The 22,492-nt window shown below is 33.3% G+C and overlaps 1 protein-coding gene across 1 annotated transcript in view; it reads left to right on the forward strand.

Moving 5' to 3' along the window:
* The first annotated feature begins 1,852 nt into the window (after window positions 1-1,852).
* Window positions 1,853-22,492, forward strand: part of LOC143062004 (uncharacterized) — a 59,498-nt gene continuing 38,858 nt past the window's right edge. The window contains exons 1-2 of the mRNA XM_076233857.1: window positions 1,853-1,978; window positions 11,314-11,478. Coding sequence (XP_076089972.1) covers window positions 1,901-1,978; window positions 11,314-11,478 — 243 coding nt within the window. The 5' untranslated portion in view covers window positions 1,853-1,900. The remainder of the gene's footprint in view (window positions 1,979-11,313; window positions 11,479-22,492) is intronic.

The raw sequence follows: 22,492 nt of genomic DNA on the forward strand, positions 1-22,492 counted from the left end.
AATCTTCTCCTCTGAAACTACTGGGCCAAATTAATCCAAACTTGGCCACAATCATCTTTTGGGTATTTAGTTTGAAAAAATGTGTCGGGTGACCCGGCCATCCAAACAAGATGGCTGCCACGGCTAAAAGTAGAACATAGGGGTAAAATGTCAAAAACCAAAGCATTAAGATCAAATCTGACTGTGGTTGAATTGTTTATCAGGTCAAAATCTATCTGCCCTGAAATATTCAGATGGATCGGACGACACGTTGCTAGGTTGCTGCCCCTGAATTGGTAATTTTAAGGAAATTTTGCAGTTTTTAGCTCACCTTTCCTAAAAGGAAATGTGAGCTTTTCTCATCACTTGGCGTCCGTCGTCGTCGTCTGTCGTCGTTAACAATTTTTCAAACATCTTCTCCTCTGAAACTACTGAATGGATTTGGATGAAACTTAGCATGATTGTTCCTTAGATTATCCTGCACAAAGTTTGTGCTTCGATTTTTGATCCGTCAAAAAACATGGCCGCCGTTACTTTAAATAGAACATAGGGGTCAAATGCAGTTTTTGGCTTATATCTCAAAAACTAAAGCATTTAAAGCAAATCTGACATGGGGGTAAACATGTTCATTAGGTCAAGATCTATCAGCCCTGAAATTTTCAGATGAATCAAACAACCCATTGTTGGGTTGCTGCCACTTAATTGGTAATTTTAAGGAAATTTTGCAGTTTTTGGTCATTATCTTGAATATTATTATAGATAAAGATAAACTGTAAACAGCACAAATGATCAGCAAAGTAAGATCTACAAATAAGTTAATATGACCAAAATTGTCAATTGACCCCTTAAGGGGTTATTATCCTTTAATGACAATTTTTCACAATTTGTTCATCATATTTGCTAACTTTAAAAAATCTTCTCCTCTAAAACTACTCAACCAAATTCAACCAAACTTCATTTGAATGATCAGTAGGGTGTATAAGATAAAGTTTGTGTTTTATTTTCTATTTCGTCAAAAAACATGGCCGAAGGCATTGTTTACCAGGTGAGCAATTCAGGCTCTTGAGAGCCTCTTGTTAAGTTTTGGTCTTTTTATCTAATATTATATGGCAAAGGTCAACTATATTTGGTATATGGAAATATATTATGATCTATATGTCAGTCCCGTAGGTTTTATTTGACCTTGACCTCAATTGCACGGTTCATTGCACAGTGTTAAGTTTTTGTGTTTTGGTCTATTTTTTTAAGCTATAAGTAATAGGTCAACTATATTTGTTGTATGGAAGCTTTGTTAGCTGTACATGTCTGCCTGGCATGGTTCATCTGACCTTGACCTCATTTTCATGGTTCATTGGTCTTTGTTTAGCTATCTTGGTTAATGTTAAGTTTATGTGATCGTTGTAATAAAGCTTTATACTTAGGACTATCAACATAATATCAATGAGTAGTAAAGAAGCGAGACATTTCAGTGTGTGCACTCTTGTTTTCTTTGTGCTTGTAAATATTGATTTGATAATTGGTATATAGTTTTGTCATGACAAGTCACAGATTGAGTGCGAATTTTGTTCTAGTCTGATGATTTTGTGCAGAGTTATGGTCCTTGGACTAAGAAAGTTACCTTAAAAAATCAGTTTGCCACACTTTTTTTCTTTATGCTTGAAGATATGGACTTGATATTTTATACATAGTTTACACCATGACATGCACAAGTTGTAGATCAAGTTAGCAGTTTGTTTTAGTACTATGAATTTTTTACCGGTAGGGGACTATGTATTGCCATGCAATACTCTCATAATGCTTGTTTTGGTAGAAGAACATGCAAAAAGAAACCAAACTCATGAATAATATATGCCTTTTAACTTTTTAGGATGGGAATGAGAGACTTCAAATCCAAAAAGACTTGAGCCAAACACAGCAGGCTATGAAAGTTATATGTGGTAAAGCAAGATCAGAAAAAGCACGGAAGCAGCTGAAGAAAGATTACAAGTCAGGACTCAGGGTAATGGGAGGTTTAATTTGAAAATTTGATCTAGAAATTTTTGAAGACAAACATAATTTTTTTTAAATTGATTTTGTTATGGTTAGATTGATATCATAAGACAAATTAAAGAAATTTTTAATCATTTTATGTGCTTTCTCAGGGGTTCAAATTAGCGGTGGTCCGAGGTCCGTCACCTTCCACTATTGCAATCAGACTTTAGTTTTGGTTACTAGCTACGCCCGACAGACCTTCAATTTGAAGAATATAAAAATTAACTTTGCTGACCTTTTCGGAAAGTTTGCTATAGCTTGCTATAGCAATAAACTTTCTCAAGACATCGGCCTCTAACCGGAAGTGACAGGTTATCTTACTTTCGGAAGTGTGTCCTGCTTCTAGATAATGTAGTACTGGTGTTTGAAAACTAATAATAGAAAGATGCTTTTGAAATTTGGAGCTTTCCTAATATGATAGAATACAGCTTGAAGTAAAATATACTGAATTTTTATCATTAAATCAAATAATTCAACCATTTTGAAAATGGTGAACAAACAATACTACGCGGATCTGCACTTCGCGGAAAGTAAAATCAATACACACACGAGACAACAGTTTCTATGTTATGCTTTTATAGGTATTCTCCAGACATGCGTCAGATCCATGTATGTGTGCCTCCAGACGGGAGTAATAAAATCCCGGTTTTATAGGTTTCCTACCTTCCTCCGGTTGAAGAGAAAATTAATACCGTGTTTAAAATATTTCATGAACATTTTTCGACGCTGACTACGATTTTTCCTATACGTAAAAGCCCGAGAGTATCGATAGTATCATAGTATCTTATCAAATATCGGCCCACAACAAACTCGGACTATAATAAACTCGGCCTTTTACATATTCGGTATCAGAAAATCAGACTATAACAAATTTCATAATTATACTACTTGCTATTAAGACTTAGTTCTTATTATTTCTTCTCGGGGTCTATTTAGGTGTATTTTGAGGAGCCAACAGAGGGAGTAAATTACTATAGAATCCTATGGGATTTTTAGAAAAATTTCAAATGACTTTAACTTGAAAACAGTAAGTGACAGACACACATGGTTTTCAGTAATGATCACAGGACCATAAAATAGATCAAATTAAATTTAGGCTGAGTCCAAGGGGTCACCCAACCCAACCCCTCATGTTTGAGAACTTAAAAACAGTCAAGATCCCGAACCCTAAACCATATATATTCTTATACTGTACAATAAAACAAATCAAATGAAATAAAAGGCGAGTCCCCTGGGATCACCCCCACCCCCTTGTTATTTAAGAACTGTAAATGGTTGAGATCCCCATCCATAAACCATATATATTTTTGTATGTGGCAACAAAACAAATCAAATGTAATAAATTGGAAGTCCTTTTGGGTCAGCCCCACCCCCTCATGTTTGAGAACTTGGAAACGGTCGAGATCCCCACAGCTAAAACATATATATTTTTGTATGGGGCAACAAAACAGATCAAATGAAATAAAGTGGGAGTCCCTTTGAATCAGCCCCACCCCCTCATGTTTGAGAACTTGTAAATGGTTGAGATCCCCACCCCTTAACCATATATCTTCTTGTACTGGACAATAAAACAAATCAAATGAAATAGAAGGCAAGTCCCCAGGGGTCACTCCCACCCCCTTGTTGTTTGAGAACTTTTAAACAGTTGAGATCGCCACCCATAAACCATATATATTTTTGTATGGGACAATAAAATAAATAAAATGAAATAAAGAACAAGTCAACAAGGGTGACCCCCTTCTTTTTGAAAACTTGTAAACGGTCAAAATCCCCACCCCTAAACCATATATATTCTTTTTTGGGGCAACAAAACAAATCAGATGAAATATAGTGGGAGTCCCTATGGGTAATCCCCACCCCCTCATGTTTGAGAACTTTTAAACGGTTGAGATCCCCACCCCTTAACCATATATATATTCTTGTATTGGACAATAAAACGAATAAAATGAAATATAAAGAGAGTCCCTCAGTGTCACCCCAGCCCATCCTGTTTTGAGAACTTGTAAACAGTCAAGATCCACCTCCTTCTTTTCGAAAACTGAAAACTCGAAATCCCCACACTGAAACCACATATATTCTGGTACGGAATAATAAAACAAATCAGATGAAATAAAAGTCTAGTCCCTTAGGGTCACTCTTACCCCTACTTCCTGCCTGTTTGAGAACTTGTAAACTGTCTAGATCCCCACCCCTAAATCATGAATATTATTGTACAAGATTTCAAGAAGATCTAAATGACATACAGGTGTAATACCTAGCCTCACTTGTGCATATCACTTTACTAGACCAGACTAATTTGTATTGGACTTTGCCAAATGTCAGGCGACCGTGGGAATGGCTAATTTGAGAGCTTTGTTTGGGAGACTTCGTAGCAGCATCCTGTTACAATTATTTCTTGATAAAGTTTTTTTTTAAAGTTAACCATGCAATCTACACATTTACAATCTATTTGAAATATTACATTCTACCGTTGCAAACTTTCCAAGGTTGCTATCCAGCACTTTGATTAACCAAAATTTCCAAACGATCTCAAAATTTGCTTCAATCTTTAATATTCATGACAGCGATGTTCATTTTGTTCAACCGCTAGCTTTATACCAAAAATCGCCATCAAGTAATGTGTGAATCCGAGTAAAATCTTATCTGACTAACATAAATATGGATGCCGGATTTGCCGATCAAACACATTAAAAAAATAATAATTTCAGGCAGGTGAGAAAAATACATCTTTGATGATGAAATATAAAGACTAGAATTGAAAACCAAAAGATATATTGAAAAGAAAGTAAAAGAAGGAAAATAATTTTATACAGAAACTCAAAATGACTTTAAGTTCACAAATTTTCATGTCAAAATTCAATAAAATGTGACTAGTTTTCTTTATCATTAATAAAATGTTGATATAACATGTAGATGTTTTTATATTATATTACTACAATTCCAAGAAGTAATTTCTTTTCGATTTTAAAGAAGCAATTCTGTCGGCAAGAAACTTGAACAATTCTGTTTTGTTACCATTTTCACAGAGAAAACTACTCCAAACCCTTGGCTTTCTACCAGAACCAACAATTTTCCGTCTAGCACTGGTACTTTGACTTTTGTTTTCGTCCCAGCCTTTAAATAATTTATTTAGTAAACAACAAATCGATGTCTTCTCTTGGATACTTATCGAAGAAAGATTTATGTAAGGCAGTATGATATCATTTACATAATCATCAAATATGATTGCCCCAAGTGGTGGCAATAAATTAACCATTGCTGCCCCACCAACGATAAATGCGTCAGAATTTGGATCAGTTGATGGCTAATCGCAGAATGTTTCAAGTATACCAATTTGCTGCGATTTAATACCACATCCTGATACATAGACGGAGGAGCAGTTTGGTTTTAATGACTAAAGGAGAATTGAAAAATCTAGAAAAGAGATCGCAATCAGTGTTCAGGTTCTCTAGTTTTGTTTTTTGACAAAGAAGTTTCCAGTTTCATTTTACGGCTCTTGTTAATCGGATTTTTGTGACGAAAATGTCGGTTATTGATTTGGGGATGTACGTCGGGTGGTCGGTCGGGCAGGCGGGCGCGCGCTCTGCAATCAAATGTTGTCCGTTCATTAACTCATGAACCGTTCAACCAAAGCTTTTAAAATTTTAATATGTTGTTACTGACAACTAAATGAAGGTCAACTTCAATAATGGCGATTTTGACTTTTACCGTTCAGGAGTTATGGTTCTTGAAAGATTGAAAAATAGAGTTTCCAGTCGTGTCCGTGCATTAACTCATGAACCGTTCAACCAAAGCTTTTAAAATTTTAATATGTTGTTACTGACAACTAAATGAAGGTCATGTTTAATAATGGCGAGTTTGACTTTTACCGTTCAGGAGTTATGGTTCTTGAAAGATTGAAAAATGGAGTTTCCAGTCGTGTCCGTGCATTTACGCATGGACTGTTCTACCAATGCTTCCCAAATTTTAATATGTTGTTACTGATGACAAAATGAAGGTCAAGTTCAATAATGACGATTTTGACTTTTACCGTTCAGGAGTTATGGTTCTTGAAAGATTGAAAAATGGTGTTTCCAGTCGTGTCCGTGCATTTTCTCATGAACCATTCAACCAAAGCTTTTGAAATTTTTATATGTTGTTACTGATGACAAAATAGAGGTCAAGTTCAATAATGACGATTTTGACTTTTACCGTTCAGGAGTTATGGTTCTTGAAAGATCGTAAAATGACGTTTCCATTCACGTTGTTGCATTTACTCATGAACCATTCAATCTAAGCTTTTCAAATTTTAATATGTTGATACTGATGACAAAATGGAGGTCAAATTTGATATTGACGATTTTCACTTTCACATTCATCAGAAATGGTTCTTGTGATATTGCCAGGACACAAATAAATGTTAATAAATCCGGTTTGCTGTCGTTGTGACAGCCTCTTGTATGGAAATGTTCTTTTTCATCTGGTTAAAAAAAGGAGATTGTCCTTCATTTCGCATTTGCTTCAAAAGATTGTGCTGTTTTGGCCCAATAGCTTGGAGTTTATATACATATCTTAACTACTTCTGAATCAACAATTTCCTTAAAAGAGCTAATTTTGTACAAATCTGACAACTCTTCTAGTAATGGATTATCAAACTTGTTCATCACTTTAGAAAGCCTTTAAAGTTTTTCAAAGAAATCCTTTTGTCTTTTCGTAGAGTCTTCATGACGTCGTTCTTCTGTTGTAGAATGACTCAAATCACTAAATCTTTCAAATTCATCTACAAGTCTACTGACTTCTGGTCCAGCTACCATCTATCGTCTCGAAGGGATCTTCAATTAAACGTATGGTACCAACATCGCTGTTCACGACTTACTATTCTGTGTTTGTGTCTGATCAATTGTAATATAAGAAGTCAACTTGCTGGTCTTACGTACAGTAAAAATTACCATTTGCAAATTTTATTGCCACGTGTTGGTGATGTTGTTGAAGGGAAGCCATATCTTGGAGATGGATGGGTAACATCGAGCATGATTTACACGATCAAGACCAACATTGGTATCATGCTTAATATGGACTGTTTGTAAATTATGATATCTGACTCGTGAAATGAGCGTACTACCCAAGGAAAAAGTGAAGTTCTTTATTCATAATTGAACGCCAGAAATAAACTGTTGTCGATATGACTCTCTTTCCTTACACCCGTTGATCACAGTCATACTTGAACGTCACAGAGTCATGAACTATATGTTCTGTGTTAATGTTTTCATAACGGCTGGCATTATCAATTCAAGCAAACCACATATGAAGTAATCTGATGCGCATGTCTATTCCTAATTACATTTGAGCATACATGAAAAGCATCTGCTATTCTAGGTGTTTCAATATTGGCTCCCGTGGAACACATGTCCATTCACTATCACGCAATATATCACTCAGAATTTTAAGATTGTCACCAAAGGCACCAGAATTATAATTTAAAATGCCAGACGCGCGTTTCGTCTACTAATCAGTGAGGCCCATATCAAAACAGCTATAGAAGTTTAACAAGTATAAAGTTAAAGAGCATTGAGGAACCAAGATTTCAAAAAGTTGTGCCAAACACGGCTAAGGTGATCTACTCCTGGGATAAGAAAGTCCTTTATTTTTGTAAAAATTCAAAGTTTTGTAAACAGGAAATTTATTTAAATGACCATTTAATTGATGTTCATGTCAACACTGAAGTGCTGACTACGTACTGAGCTGATGATACCCTTGGGGACGAAACGACCACGAGCAGTGGCATCGACCCAGTGGTGTAAAATAGTCACCAAAGGCACCAGGATTATAATCTAATACGCAAAACAAGCCATTTTTATGTACAATCCACCAAACATGACGATAAACGTATGTTTTTCGTACAAGTCTGGCCCTTCCAACTCATCTGTTAGATGAACTACAATTTCCATCATTGTGCCCTTGCAGTGCGTGTAATTCGCTCTTTATTAATAAATAGTTTGCGCATGCGTGAAATTGTTAAACGCATGTGTATCATAACCTTAAAAAATTTCATCAAACAAATTCATAACATCATTAGAAATTCAAAAGCGCTAAGCATGTAATTATATAATTCAAATGTTTGTGTGTGAATTTTGTAACATTTTAATGCATGCGAAAACCAAGAACATGTCAAATATTTGTTTCTAGTAGGTATCCATCAAACCTGGTAGTATTTTTTACTCAGAGACGGTCAAAGAAAACGTTTTCCAGAAAAATAATTATTTCAATCTGGAAAAAATCAGCCATTTTAGAAAAAGTGGTGGCCATCTTGAAAAAATGAAATTTTCTTATGGCCAGCAGTTTTTTCTTAAAAAGTATATAATAATGATGCTTCATGCTAATTTTCATGCTTGTATCATCATTTGCGCAATTCCCTTGATTTTGCTTGCTAATATCTTCCACTAAAATAAAGTACAAAGTTGAAGAGCATTGAGGACCAAAAATTCCTAAAAGTTTTGCCAAATACAGCCAAGGTAATCTATTCCTGAGTTAGAAAAACCTTAGTATTTCAAAAATTCAAAGTTTTGTAAACAGTTAATTTATAATTATGACCATATCAATCATAACTCATGTCAACACAGAAGTGCTGACTACTGGGCTGGTGATATCCTTGGGGTATAAAAACTCCCACAGTAGTGACACCAACTCAGTGGTTATAAATAAACTCATCATAGATGCCAGGATTGAAATTTTGTGTTTGCGCCAGATGTGGTTTTCGTCTACAAAAGACTCATCAGAGACGCTGGAATAATTAAAAAAAAAATGCCAAATAAAGTACAAAGTTGAAGAGCATTGTGAACCTAAAATTCCTAAAACCTTAGTATTTCAAAAATTCAAAGATTTGTAAACAGTTAATACAATGTATATAATTATGACCATATCAATGATAACTCGTGTCAACACATAAGTGCTGAATATTGGGCTGGTGATAATAAAAACTCCACCAGCAGTGGCATCGACCCAGTGGTTGTAAATAAACTCATCATAAATACCAAGATTGAAATTTTGTGTTTACGCAAGACTTGCGTTTCGTCTACAAAAGACTCATATGACGCTTGAATAAAAAAATGTTAAAAAGGCCAAATAAAGTACGCAGTCGAAGAGCATTGAGGACCAAAAATTCCTTAAAGTTTTGCTAAATACAGCTATTATGTAATCTATTCCTGAGTTAGAAAAACAAGTAATATAAAGTTGAAAAGTAAGCATAATATGTTGTATCGTTTTATAAAATTTACTCATCTTTGTCGAAAATAAAATAAAACCATTTATTCCTTTTGTCTTAATACCTCTTTGATAAATAAATATTTTAACAAGCTGACCACACTCTTACTAAATAGTTGACGCACATCATAGCCATGCACCTATAGCAAATGACTTTATCGGAAGACAAATACAACAAAAGCAAAATTGATTTGTCCTTTTAATCATTGTAAATAAAAACAAAACTTTTGATTATACATATTTAGCACAAGTCTTTACAATTGTTAATTACTTAAAATAAAAAGGTTATGATTGTTTAATCAGTTGTTATATGAATTGGCTCGTGTCGATTGGTTCACTGATTTTCGGTAATATCAAAGAAAAACCAGCATATGCCTAAACATTGTTCAAATATTCATTTATTTGTGGTCCCTTTTCTTTTTTTTCTTCATAAAATTTGGAATTAAATATCAATCTCTACCATAATATGAAAACACTGTACATGTAACAACAACCCTTCTAGTCTTTAGTGCACTAAGGAGTCCTTAGCAGTGTTTAGACGTACTGTAAATTTTTATCCCTCCAAAATCATAAAAATTAAAAAGCCTTAAATAGGGAACAATTAAACCATGTATTTAAACTTCATTTTAGTCCATTGAAAGATAAAAATATTAAAATTGATTGTTCATTCAAATTGTTTAATAAAATAATTTTAAAGTCATACTCAATTAAATAGAAGAGCTTTTATCATGTAATTAACATTTATTAATTTTATAGAAGTAAAGTTTTTGATTTAAGATCCCTTTTGAAATTAATGTTTGTCTAAGCTTGTCGAAGCTGATGCACTGTTCAAATATTATAAAAGAAATAATTAGAATGTTATGGAATAAAAGAAATTAGACCTCAAACATTGTCTAAATTGATTAGCAGTAATTTAAATTTAATAACTATTCCATCTGATATTAATTCCTTTTCATTGACCATGTTGAGTTAGAGCAATGCCTAAAGAATTATATTTAACACCTGTCCTTTTTTTAAAGGCCGTACACGGTTGTCTCTTATGGCTTTCATCCACTTCATTTTAACTTTGATGGATAGTTGTCTCATTGACAATCATACCACATCTCCTTATTTGTATATAGAGGAAATAAGTCTATAATTTTTTATGACCACTGTATATTAAGTTCTTTCATTATGGTTACGATGACTGATTTCGGAAGAATATGTTTTATTATGCAATTAAAAAATGTGTTTTAAAGTCATCATTAAAAGTCTTTTGAATAAACTTTTATAATATTTACCTATATTATAGGGGCAAATGAAATGCTTTATTTTGGTGCAAATGAAATGCTTTATTTTGGTGCATATAAAATGCCAATTGGCACAAAAGCGAAGCACCAACCAGTACTTGTGTATTCATTAAAAAAAGGCAAAAAAAAACTTAAAAATTTGTTTTACAATTAACTGAATAAAATAAAAATCATCTTGAACATTATTCTATAATGTAAAAAAAACCTGATATTATAATAAAAAAATCAAAAAATTAAATAAATCAAAAACTGTCTATATTTGTGAATATTACACATTCCCTCTACCAACTACATATTTTCTTGACGTAAAATAAATCTAAAAATAAGCTGTTAAAGTGGAGAAATCAACCTTATAAAATTTCCAAGAATTTGTGTCTGCCATATTGGGATGATTGTAATTGCAGTTAAGATCATCACGTTGACACCAATGTTCCTGATTTAGATTTCTGATCAAAACATATAAGTCAATGACCTGATGATCCAGATGACTAAATTTTAAAAGTTTTAAAGAAAAGAACACAGTTTTGAATTAAAAAAATGTAATTTGTTTCTGCATTGACAATATCATTATGCATATGGAATAAAATTAAGGTAAAACTGAATTTAAAAAAGAAGCAACTAGTGCTTGGAACATTCCAATACATTGATTTCTGGAAGAATGAATACCTCTGAGATTTACATTCAAACCACCACTAGCATTTTCAGAGACTAACAATCCTGTCACCAGTAGCATCAACTCATTTACAATTTTATTAATTGACAGTTATTTTATCAGGACATGAAGAGGTTTGCAAAACAAGGAATAGACGGAGATGATGGAGATGAAGATGAAGATGAAGATAATGATAATAACGATGACAACAATGATGATAATCTTCGAGTTTTCTGTGTCAGTTCAAATGACTATCAATGTTTAAAAGAAGTAAATGAGCCACCAACGGTATGTAAATTTCTGTAGCTGTATTCCCTATATATTTTTATACGCCCGTTTATGGGACGTTTTATGTTATACTGTTGACCGTCTGTCTGTCCACCTGTCCGTCTGTCTGTCGTCAACATGTCTGACATTAACTCAAAAACGCTTTAACATATATGCATGAAACTTTGGTGAATTCTTTATATCTATTGAAATGAGCTCCCCTTTGTCTTTTTATAATTTTCAGAGTTACTGTTTCCGAGTAATGCGGTTTTATTCATTAGGAAAGGGGGGATTTTCCAGTTTTCAGACAATACCTCAAAAGCAATTTCACCAATTTCTAAGAAACTTTGGTGAATTGTTTATTGCTATTGACATGAGCTCCCTTTTGATTTCTATAAATTTTAGACTATACGTTTCCAATTTATGGGTTTTATTCATTACAAAAAGGGGGATTATCCAGTTTTCGGACAATAACTGTATGAAACTTTGGTAAATTGTTTATATCTATTGTTGTAAGCTCCCTTTTGAATTTTATAAATTTTAGATTTTATGTTTTCAAGTTATAAGATTTTATTCATAAAAAAGGGGGGATTTTCAAGTTTTTGAAGTTCATTAAATTTTGATGACTGGTTTATATCTATTAAGATAACCTCCCTTTAGTTTTTTTTATAAATTTCTGATATAACATTGAGAAGTTATTCTTGTTCCCTTATTGGCGAAACATGTAGACCAGAATAAACTCTTACCATGCGGTATTTGATGGGTGTTGTTGTTTTTGTTATCGTTTTATTTTACTTATCTAGTGAAAGACAATAGTGAATACCTTTCGGTATCTACCTTCTATTACCCAACTGCATGATTACCACTTCAGGTGTATGGAAAGCCAACGGGGTCAAAATTCTTACTTCGTAACTTTGTCAATTTGTAACTTGTAACTGTGTGATTTGTCAATTTGTATATTGATGTTTTGTAACTTGTCGATTCATTTATTGTCAATTTGTATATTGATGTTTTGTAACTTGTCGATTCGTAAATTGTCAATTTAATTGTAACATGTAACTGTGTGATTTGTCAATTTGTGTATTGATGTTTTGTAACTTGTCGATTCGTACATTGTCAATTTGTATATTGATGTTTTGTAACTTGTCGATTGGTTCAATGTCAATTTGTATATTGATGTTTTGTAATCTTCAGATTTGTAAATTGTAAATTTCTATATTGATGTTTTGTAACTTGTTGATTCGTTTATTTTCAATTTTGTATATTGATGTTATGTAACTTGTCTGTTCGTAAATTGTCAATTTCTATATTGATGTTTTGTAACTTGTAACATGTCGATTCGTTAAATGTCAATGTGTGAAATGTCGATGTGTGAAATGTCATCGTTGTATTATGCTAACGATCATTATGACGACAGATGGCGCTCGGTTTCTTCTTCGATGTATAAGCCTTCTGTAAGTAGGAACACCTCCATATGGAATATATACCTAAGTAATTTTAATCGATTAATTACAGCGTATGCGTCTAAAAGAAAACAAAACAAAAATTGCATGTTTTCATAATCCAAGTTTTATTTTGTTTACTGACATGGACTTTCGTTCGAGAACGGAAGCTATATAAAAATATATCCCGACTAGGTCAGTCCCTCGACGTCATCCATCTCCCCTAATTGCGAGGTTAATGAAATAGTCATTGGTTATTGGATTATTACGACAGGATTATTCAGGTAAATACTATCAGTAGATGTGGAAATAAACCATATGATTGCAAATGAGACATCTATCCACCAAATCGAAGTTCAAATAAAGTCGATGTAGGCAAGTATAGGCAACATACGGCCTTCAACAATGAGAAAACATAATACCATATAGTCGGCTATGAAAGGCTACAGACGTTACGCACGATATTCTTACCTCATTGGAAAATCAGTGTATTTGGCAAGATGCAAGTCCAAAATATATAATTTTGTGATTTCTTATTCATTGCAATTGTACGTATTTTAAAAAATAATGTTTTTTAGAATAAAAACGAAAAAGATAATTATTGAAACTATGTTTTATGCTGCATGCGACAAGCTTCATTTTAAAAAAACGGCTATTTTTAGGCTGTTCCGCATAACACATTTCATTAATTGTAACCACTAAACTATAATTTTTGTCTTAACTATTTAATTTGAAAAATGGTTTATTCCATTATTTAACAGAAAGAATCCTTCAGTCTTTTATGCATTTTTTATGACATTATGATGAGGTCATAGAAAAAAAGCGTTCCATACTACAAGGGCAAATCTGTCCCACGGAAAAAAAAATTGCCAGGATTACAGATTTGAGAATCAAAAAATATTTATCTAAAATGGTAAAGGTTATTATTTTTATTTACTACATCAATGTTAATTTGCTTAATTTTATGAATTTAAAGTCAAATATCCTGAAAAATGATATATGTTAATTTATGAGTGATTTTTCAAAGACTTACAAGGTTGTCGCACCGCCATTTTTTGACGTAAAAACGAACTCAACTCAAATTTACGTGAATTGTTTGCTTATCAGTGCTCTTATAATGGTAGAATTTTATGATTTTTAAAATGTCATTTTCCGTAATTTTTCAATAATCTAAAATACATCAATTTTCAATAGGTAGTTAAAAAGCACTGTCGATTTTGCTGAGTCTTACACGAATGTCGCACTTGCGTAAAACCAACGTTTTAGTTGAAGTTTGTAGATAAACACATCGCGACGATGTGTTACGCTTATCTGTACAAACATCGCGCGTAATGTCTACATCTTTACTGGAAAACCCAGGTACACTGTACTAGTAATAAACAATTTCTATTAATCCGAAAATGCTATTATCGGACCATTTTATTCAGACAGGAGGGAATGGGCTGACATATATATATATATATATATATTCATATACATGCCTACTGAATTTTTCTGGTCAAGAAGCTTAAACATTGCCGATCCCAGATTTTCATTCTATAAAAATTTACAACCAAAAGGACCAAAATATTCACGAGTCCCTCGATTTCAACAGCTACTTAATGCCAGTACTCCCAATATGAACCCACCTAGTACCACGTCTCCTTATAGCCCAGCAACCTTACCAAATCTAATATTTTGACGATCGGATCGATAATTAACCGAAATGATTCACGATGTTAATCAATAACGCTGTTGTTTTTTTTAATTTGCATGTCATATAAAATAAAAAACCATTTGCAATAAATTCGTTACAAAATAATCCTAATATCCAATTGACAAACCAGGTTGTATTCCACCTGGCTCTTCTGTCGAGCAGTCAGCTAGGATCCCAGGCTACCACTTTTCTCTAAAAATGACCCGATTCATACCCCTGGGCCAAACCCTAAATCATGTGCAAATATTTTCATGAGAAATAAAATTAGTGTAAGCATATTGGAGACTATTGCCTCTGTTATGCAAATGTTGAGATGGCAAGATCTTTTCTCGGACAAGTCAAAGGGATAGGGCGTCACTGTGGTTAAATGTGGTAGTATAAGAGGGGGGAGGGGGGTTGAGTTTAAAAAAAAATGTGTTCAACCCTTTTTTGCACCTGTCCCAAGTCAGCCTTTGTTAGTCTTGTATGATTTTTAATTTTAGTTTCTTGTTTGTAATTCCGATTTTAGTATGACGTCTATTATTACTGAACTAGTATACATATTTCTTTAGGGCCAGCTGAAGGACTCCTCCGGGCGCGGGAGTTTCTTGCTGCATTGAAGACCCATTGGTAGCCTTCGGCTGTTGTCTGCTTTCTCCATTTACATTCTCAATTTTATGTAGGTGACGCGTGTAGTAAAAAATAACAGTTTCATAGTTTTACGATCATGGTCATTAACAACATATCCAGAGGGGACACCTCCTAGTATATTTCGATCTAGTACCATGATTGTTCTAGATCTGTATCTGTATCTGTAGGAAAACGTTGTGGATACAAATACCGGCTTTAAACACAACAGTAGAGAGAGCGCTGTCGATGTATTGACGATGCACAAGAGCAGTTTCTGAACGGCTGTCAACGATAGGTGTGTGCACTACAGTTTCTTCAAGGTAATTCCATTCGAATACTGTTTTTACGAAAAAAAGTTAGAATATTATTGTATTTTGCTCGTTAAGATATCAAAAACACTTGGTGTAGTTTTTGATCTGCATGTTTTTTCACAACATTTCTTGACTGATAATAGTTAATCAGGCCCTTGGCAGCAAATCAGTGTTCTTTTTGTACAAGATTTTTTTTTTTAAATTGTCTGGTTCTATAGCTCCGAGAAACCAGCCCCTCGACCACCTCGTACAGAAATATTAGCTTCTGGCTTGAGCGTCTTGTCTGTATGTCTTGTAGTTTTAGTTTGGTTATCATGTTTGAGGCGCAACCAACTTTTCCGGATTTGTAGTCTCCTCAGTGTTATAAATCTCGCAGATTATCGCTTATTGAATTTGTAGATGTGTACTGGTCCAATACTATTGACCATATGATATCCCATTATTGACTTGACCATTGAAATATATGCGGTTTTCTTGCATTCCGATGGACAATCTCTCAAATTTCTTATCAGGAATCCCTGTGTTAATTTTGGTTTCTTGGCTACGTTGGAAATATTGGGAGTCCATTTTAGGTCCTTGTTTAGTTTTCTGGATCCTTAAATATAAAATTTTATTACAAAATAGTGCATATTCAAAACAGTTTTAATATATGGTATACTTTAACTAAGTGACTCATATAAAACAATTTTTCATTCAGGTTGTTTTGCAAAGTACAAATATGATATAAGGCCACACCAATTTGATTCCTTGTTCGACAGACCCGACCGCACCTATTTTTTTCAAAACAGAATTTTTTTATTTGTTTTATATTCCCGCTTCCCGCATCCGGAAATGTAATTATGTCCATTTCCCGCACCGTTTTTATACGACCGCAAAAATTTTAATTTTTTGGTCGTATATTGCTATCACGTTGGCGTCGTCGTCGTCGTCCTGCGTCGTCGTCGTCGTCCGAATACTTTTAGTTTTCGCACTCTAACTTTAGTAAAAGTGAATAGAAATCAATGAAATTTTAACACAAGGTTTATGACCACAAAAGGAAGGTTGGGATTGATTTTGGGAGTTTTGGTCCCAACATTTTAGGAATAAGGGGCCAAAAAAGGCCCAAATAAGCATTTTCTTGGTTTTCGCACTATAACTTTAGTTTAAGTGAATAGAAATCTATGAAATTTTGACACAAGGTTTATGACCACAAAAGGACGGTTGGGATTGTCTTTGGGAGTTTTGGTTCCAACAGTTTAGGAATTAAGGGCCAAAAAAGGGCCCAAATAAGCATTATTCTTGGTTTTCGCACAATAACTTTAGTATACGTAAATAGAAATCAATGAAATTTAAACACAAGGTTTATGACCACAAAAGGAAGGTTGGGATTGATTTTTGGAGTTGAGGTCACAACAGTTTATGAATTAGGGGCCAAAAAGGGGCCCAAATAAGCATTATTTTTGGTTTTGCACCATAACTTTAGTATAAGTAAATAGAAATCTATGAAATTTAAACACAAGGTTTATGACCATAAAAGGAAGGTTGGGTTTGATTTTGGGAGTTTTGGTCCCAACAGTTTAGGAATAAGGGGCCCAAAGGGTCCGAAATTGAACTTACATTCCAACTGACTCCATTTTCAGAAAACGAAATCTGTAACAAACATAAACTTTTAGCCACCGCTTTACAAGCAGAGCCAAATACAATGAAAGTCCCAACTATGTATTGGCTTCCGAAGCTACACAAAACCCCTTACAAATATAGATTTATTTCGTCTTCAAGCCATTGTTCAACTACTAAATTGTCTATTCTTCTTACCAGCACACTTGGTACAATTAAAAACCTGATAATAAATTGTTCAAATAAGGCCTTCGAAAATAGTGGAATAAATTACTTTTGGAGTGTCAAGAACTCGTTGGAAGTACTTGATAAATTGCATGCTTATATTGGTGATTTTGAATCTGTTCAAAGTTTTGATTTTTCTACCCTGTTTACCACATTGCCTCACATTCTCATTAAGAAAAAATTCACGCACCTAATTAAATGGGCATTCAAAAAATCAGAATGTGAATATGTATGTTCAAACTCTTTTAGGTCATTTTTTAGTAGCAATAAACAAAAAAAATATGTTAATTGGACATGCTTTGATACTATATATGCCCTTGAATTTTTACTAGATAACATTTTTGTTCGCTTTGGGGATTCCGTATATCGTCAGATTATCGGAATTCCAATGGGGACTAACTGTGCACCACTTATTGCGGACCTGTTTTTGTATTGTTATGAGTTACAATTTATGACAAAAATAAGCAAAGACCCATCAAAGCAACATCTGATAAACAAATTTAATAATACTTTTAGATATTTGGATGATATTTTGGCTCTCAATAATGACGACTTCAGTATGTATATTAATGAAATTTATCCTGTTGAACTTACTTTAAATAAAGCTAATACTAACAATGACCACTGCCCTTTTCTCGATCTTGATATCTATATCACTAATGGAAAAATGAATACTAAAATTTATGATAAAAGGGATGATTTTTCATTTCCTATCGTTAATTATCCGTTTTAGATGGTGACGTTCCCTTGTCACCATCTTACGGTGTTTATATATCTCAACTTGTACGATTCGCTCGTGTATGTAACACTGTTTTAGATTTTAACGAGAGAAATTTATGTATTACTGAAAAATTATTACACCAGGGTTTTCGATATCACAAACTAGTCAAAACATTTACTAAATTTTATCATCGGTATAAAGACATCATTCGTAAATATAGCTCAACATGCAGACTTCTAATACGTTCAGGTATTTCACATCCAATTTTTTATGGAAATATTCTTTATAAAGCACAAAGGTGTCAGTATTCACCTCAGAAACTTACAAAACCTTTGAATAGACTTATTAAGAAGGGATATTATTACGATACTGTTGTCAAGTCATTAAAGATTGCATATTTTGGCGTTAATATTGAGTCACTGATAAGGTCTTTACATCGGAACTATAGGGGGAGGGTTGAGATCTCACAAACATGTTTAACTCCGCCGCATTTTTGCGCCTGTCCCAAGTCAGGAGCCTCTGGCCTTTGTTAGTCTTGTATTATTTTAATTTTAGTTTCTTGTGTACAATTTGGAAATTAGTATGGCGTTCATTATCACTGGACTAGTATACATTTGTTAAGGGGTCAGCTGAAGGACGCCTCCGGGTGCGGGAATTTCTCGCTACATTGAAGACCTGTTGGTGACCCTCTGCTGTTGTTTTTTATTTGGTCGGGTTGTTGTCTCTTTGACACATTCCCCATTTCCATTCTTAATTTTATTTGTGTGATTTCATAAAAAATTGAATAATTGGGGTTGTTTGATATGCCGAATCTAACTATGTATGTAGATTCTTAATTTTTGGTCCCGTTGTCAAATTGGTCTACATTAAGGTCCAAAGGGTCCAAAATTAAACTAAGTTTGATTTTAACAAAAATTAAATTCTTGGGCTTATTTGATATGCTTTATCTAAACATGTACTTTGATTTTTGATTATGGGTCCAGTTTTCAAGTTGGTCCAAATCAGGATTCCATATCAAGTATTGTGCAATAGCAAGAAATTTTCAATTGCACAATAGCAAGAAATATCTAATTGCACAATATTGTGCAATAGCAATTAATTTTCAATTGGAGTTATCTTTCTTTGTATAGAATAGTAGTTGATAATTTATGTTGGAAATTTGCCAGACATGACTATGTCATTTTCTATTTTTATTTGCTAATAACTTTATGTAAATAACTTCATTGGAAATTTGCCAACATAAAATGTTGCTGATGAAGCTTTTTTTCCTTATCTTATCTAAAATGCTTTTAGATAATGTATGTCGGACATTTGCCAGACATGACTATGATGTCATTTTCTATTTTTATTTGCCAATAACTTTATGTAAATAACTTCATTGGAAATTTGCCAATATAGAATGTTGCTGATGAAGTTTTTTTTCCTTATCTTATCTAAAATATTTTTAGATAATATATGTTGGAAATTTGCCAGACATGACTATGATGTCATTTTCTATTTTTATTTGCCAATAACTTTATGTAAATAACTTCATTGGAAATTTGCCAATATAAAATGTTGCTGATGAAGCTTTTTTTCCTTATCTTTTCTAAAATGTTTTTAGATAATGTATGTTGGAAATTTGCCAGACATGACTATCATGTCATTTTCTATTTTTATAATTTTCTGATGTATTTAAATAAGTGTTTATGGTTGCAAAGTCCATTTAAAATTTGAATTGAGATGATGATGATGATGATGATGGAGTGGCTTGACATTTGTTTTGTGTAAAAAACCCATATAATGTCAAAAATTTGATCACAATCCAAATTCAGAGCTGTATCACGCTTAAATGTTTTGTCCATACCTGCCCCAACTGTTCAGGGATCGACCTCTTCGGTCGTATAAAGCTGCGCCCTGCGGAGCACCTTTTTTTTTTATATTATATAAAGATATCAACATTTGTTTTAAAATCACAGTCTAACCTATATATAACGATTTTAAACATAAAAGCACCCCACCACACAGTAAATATCTGTGAGAATATTTGTTTCAGCATGAAACCTATTTATCCAAAGCGGGAGTACTCCGATATAAATGTATAACAGCGGACTGTAAAGAACAAAAGATTGGTTACTTTCCCCCTTACTTATATTCCCTATCAAAAAATGTTCGTTGTTAGAATAAAGTACAAAAAACTTCTGAAGGATTTGCCTTCAACTGCAATTATATTGTATGCTGGCGAAACAAAACTATCCATAGCCCCTGCATGTTTATGCACCTGTCCTGATTGATTGAGGGGCCTGTCGTTCAGCAGTTATCGTTTGTTGATGTTGTTCATTGGTATTTTTCCGTTTGGATATACATGATATATAAATTAGATCGTTGGTTTTCCTGTTCGAATTGTGTACCCTTATAATTTTGGGGTCCTTTATAGCCTGCTGTTTGGTCTGTATCAAAGCCCTGTGTAAAAGGTCGTACTTTGACCTGTGTTTGTTATTATCAGGTTGAGAACAACCCTCCCTCAGACAAGGGGTCATTTTCCTTATGTAGAAAAGAAAATAGAAATACCAAGGATTTGTATAGTTCTTCTATACAAAACCTTTGAAAACTTAGAATTTTGTACTCAAAAAGAGGAGAGTTATATCATATTTTAAACAACTTTTTCTAAAAGAGGGGTCCACTTATTTTGAATAATATTAAACTGTTAAAGTAAATGTGTTAACATGGTTAAAGTCCAGGAATATTACAAAATTCTTGGACATGTTTTGACCATTTAATACCAGATAGATATATAGTTCTTTGAGAAAATATGAGCCCTTTTGTACAAACAAATATATTATAACTTATACTGATCCCTCATAAGACATGTAAAAGGGATATTTATAACATTAAGGGGTTGTCCCCAAACTGATTATGACTTGGATGGAGAATTGTCTCATTGTCAGTCACACATACATAGACCAGATTTAATTATTTCTTGGTGAACAGGGAAAAAATACTTCAGAAATTAAAGAAATGTCAAAGTACAAATGATAAATCAAGCTTTAATATTGTCAAAACCTACTATTTTATGTTTACAAAAAAAAATTATAATCGCTCGCCTTTACTTTTCAAGCTTCACCTCAAAAATTTGCAAATTAAATATTTTTTGATTAAAATTTTCAAATCGCTCGCTTGCCCCAAATTTTGAAGTCCAAAAATCTGTAGAACAAGAAATTAAATTGGTGTGACCTAATAAAAAACATTTTTTATCTTCATTACTCAGGAGCCCAATAAATAAAGATTTTTCGTTCATTGGCTTCTTGTAGTAAAACATATCATTAGATAACATTTTTTCTGTAATTTTCATATTGAGATTAAAATAATGAGGAATAATGGGTGTCAAATCATTTCTCTCATTATACACTTAGTCCAAAATTTGCGGCCCAGGACAATATTAGTATAAATTTTACAGCACCGTCTTATATTTCATGTATTTAGTCTTATTTTGACACGGTTAATTATTAAGTAGAAATTTCCTGCTAAGTGACAGTAATATATTTTCAAAGTTCATAAGGAAGCCGGTTCCAGCGACACATCTATGATACCTTAATACAGGAAGTGACATACCCGATCCCAGGTTTGGTGACCAGTACAGTAAACACACATGTTTATTTGTGGTCACCTCTAAATAAAAGCGAGACCCTGTTATACATGCCATATAAAACAAACAATGTATTTATCTATTTGTTTTCTTTTATATAGATGTGCTGTACATAATTGATTTAAATTACTTTGGTATACATTCCATATGGCAGTGCTCCTACTTACAGAAGGCTCATACACCGAAGAAGAAACCGAGCGTCATCTGTCGTCATAACGATCGTTAGCATAATACAACGATGACATTTCACACATTGACATTTAACGAATCGACAAGTGACAAAACATCAATATACAAATTAACCATTTACGAATCGACATGTTACAAAACATCTATATTCAAATTGACAATTTACAAATCTACATTTAACGAATCGACAAGTTACAAAACATCATTATACAAATTGACAAATCACACAGTTACAAGTTACAAATTGACAAGTTATGAAGTAAGAATTTTGACCCCGTTGGCTTTCCATAAATCTTATCATTCCAAACTCCCTGAACAAAAAACTGTCTTCGTATTTGTCTCTGGAAATGTACCATTTGTGTAGCTGCCATTTATACAAGACAAACTATCTGTGTTACCATTTCGTATATGCGAAACACTGAAATTGGTGCTGTTACTGAAGACGTTATTACTGTAATTTACTTTACTGTCCATCCCTGCATCTATAACGTTTTCGTTTGCTGGTGAAATGATGGTATTACTCTGGTCTGAGGTCTTGGTTGTTGGCCTGGCGTAGCAAGATGGCATTTTATACTCTAAATCAGGTTGTTCTCGTCAGTTACAAGCGCACCATACACTGAA

This window comes from Mytilus galloprovincialis, chromosome 2, assembly GCF_965363235.1.
Source record: "Mytilus galloprovincialis chromosome 2, xbMytGall1.hap1.1, whole genome shotgun sequence".
Taxonomy (NCBI): Eukaryota; Metazoa; Mollusca; class Bivalvia; order Mytilida; family Mytilidae; genus Mytilus; species Mytilus galloprovincialis.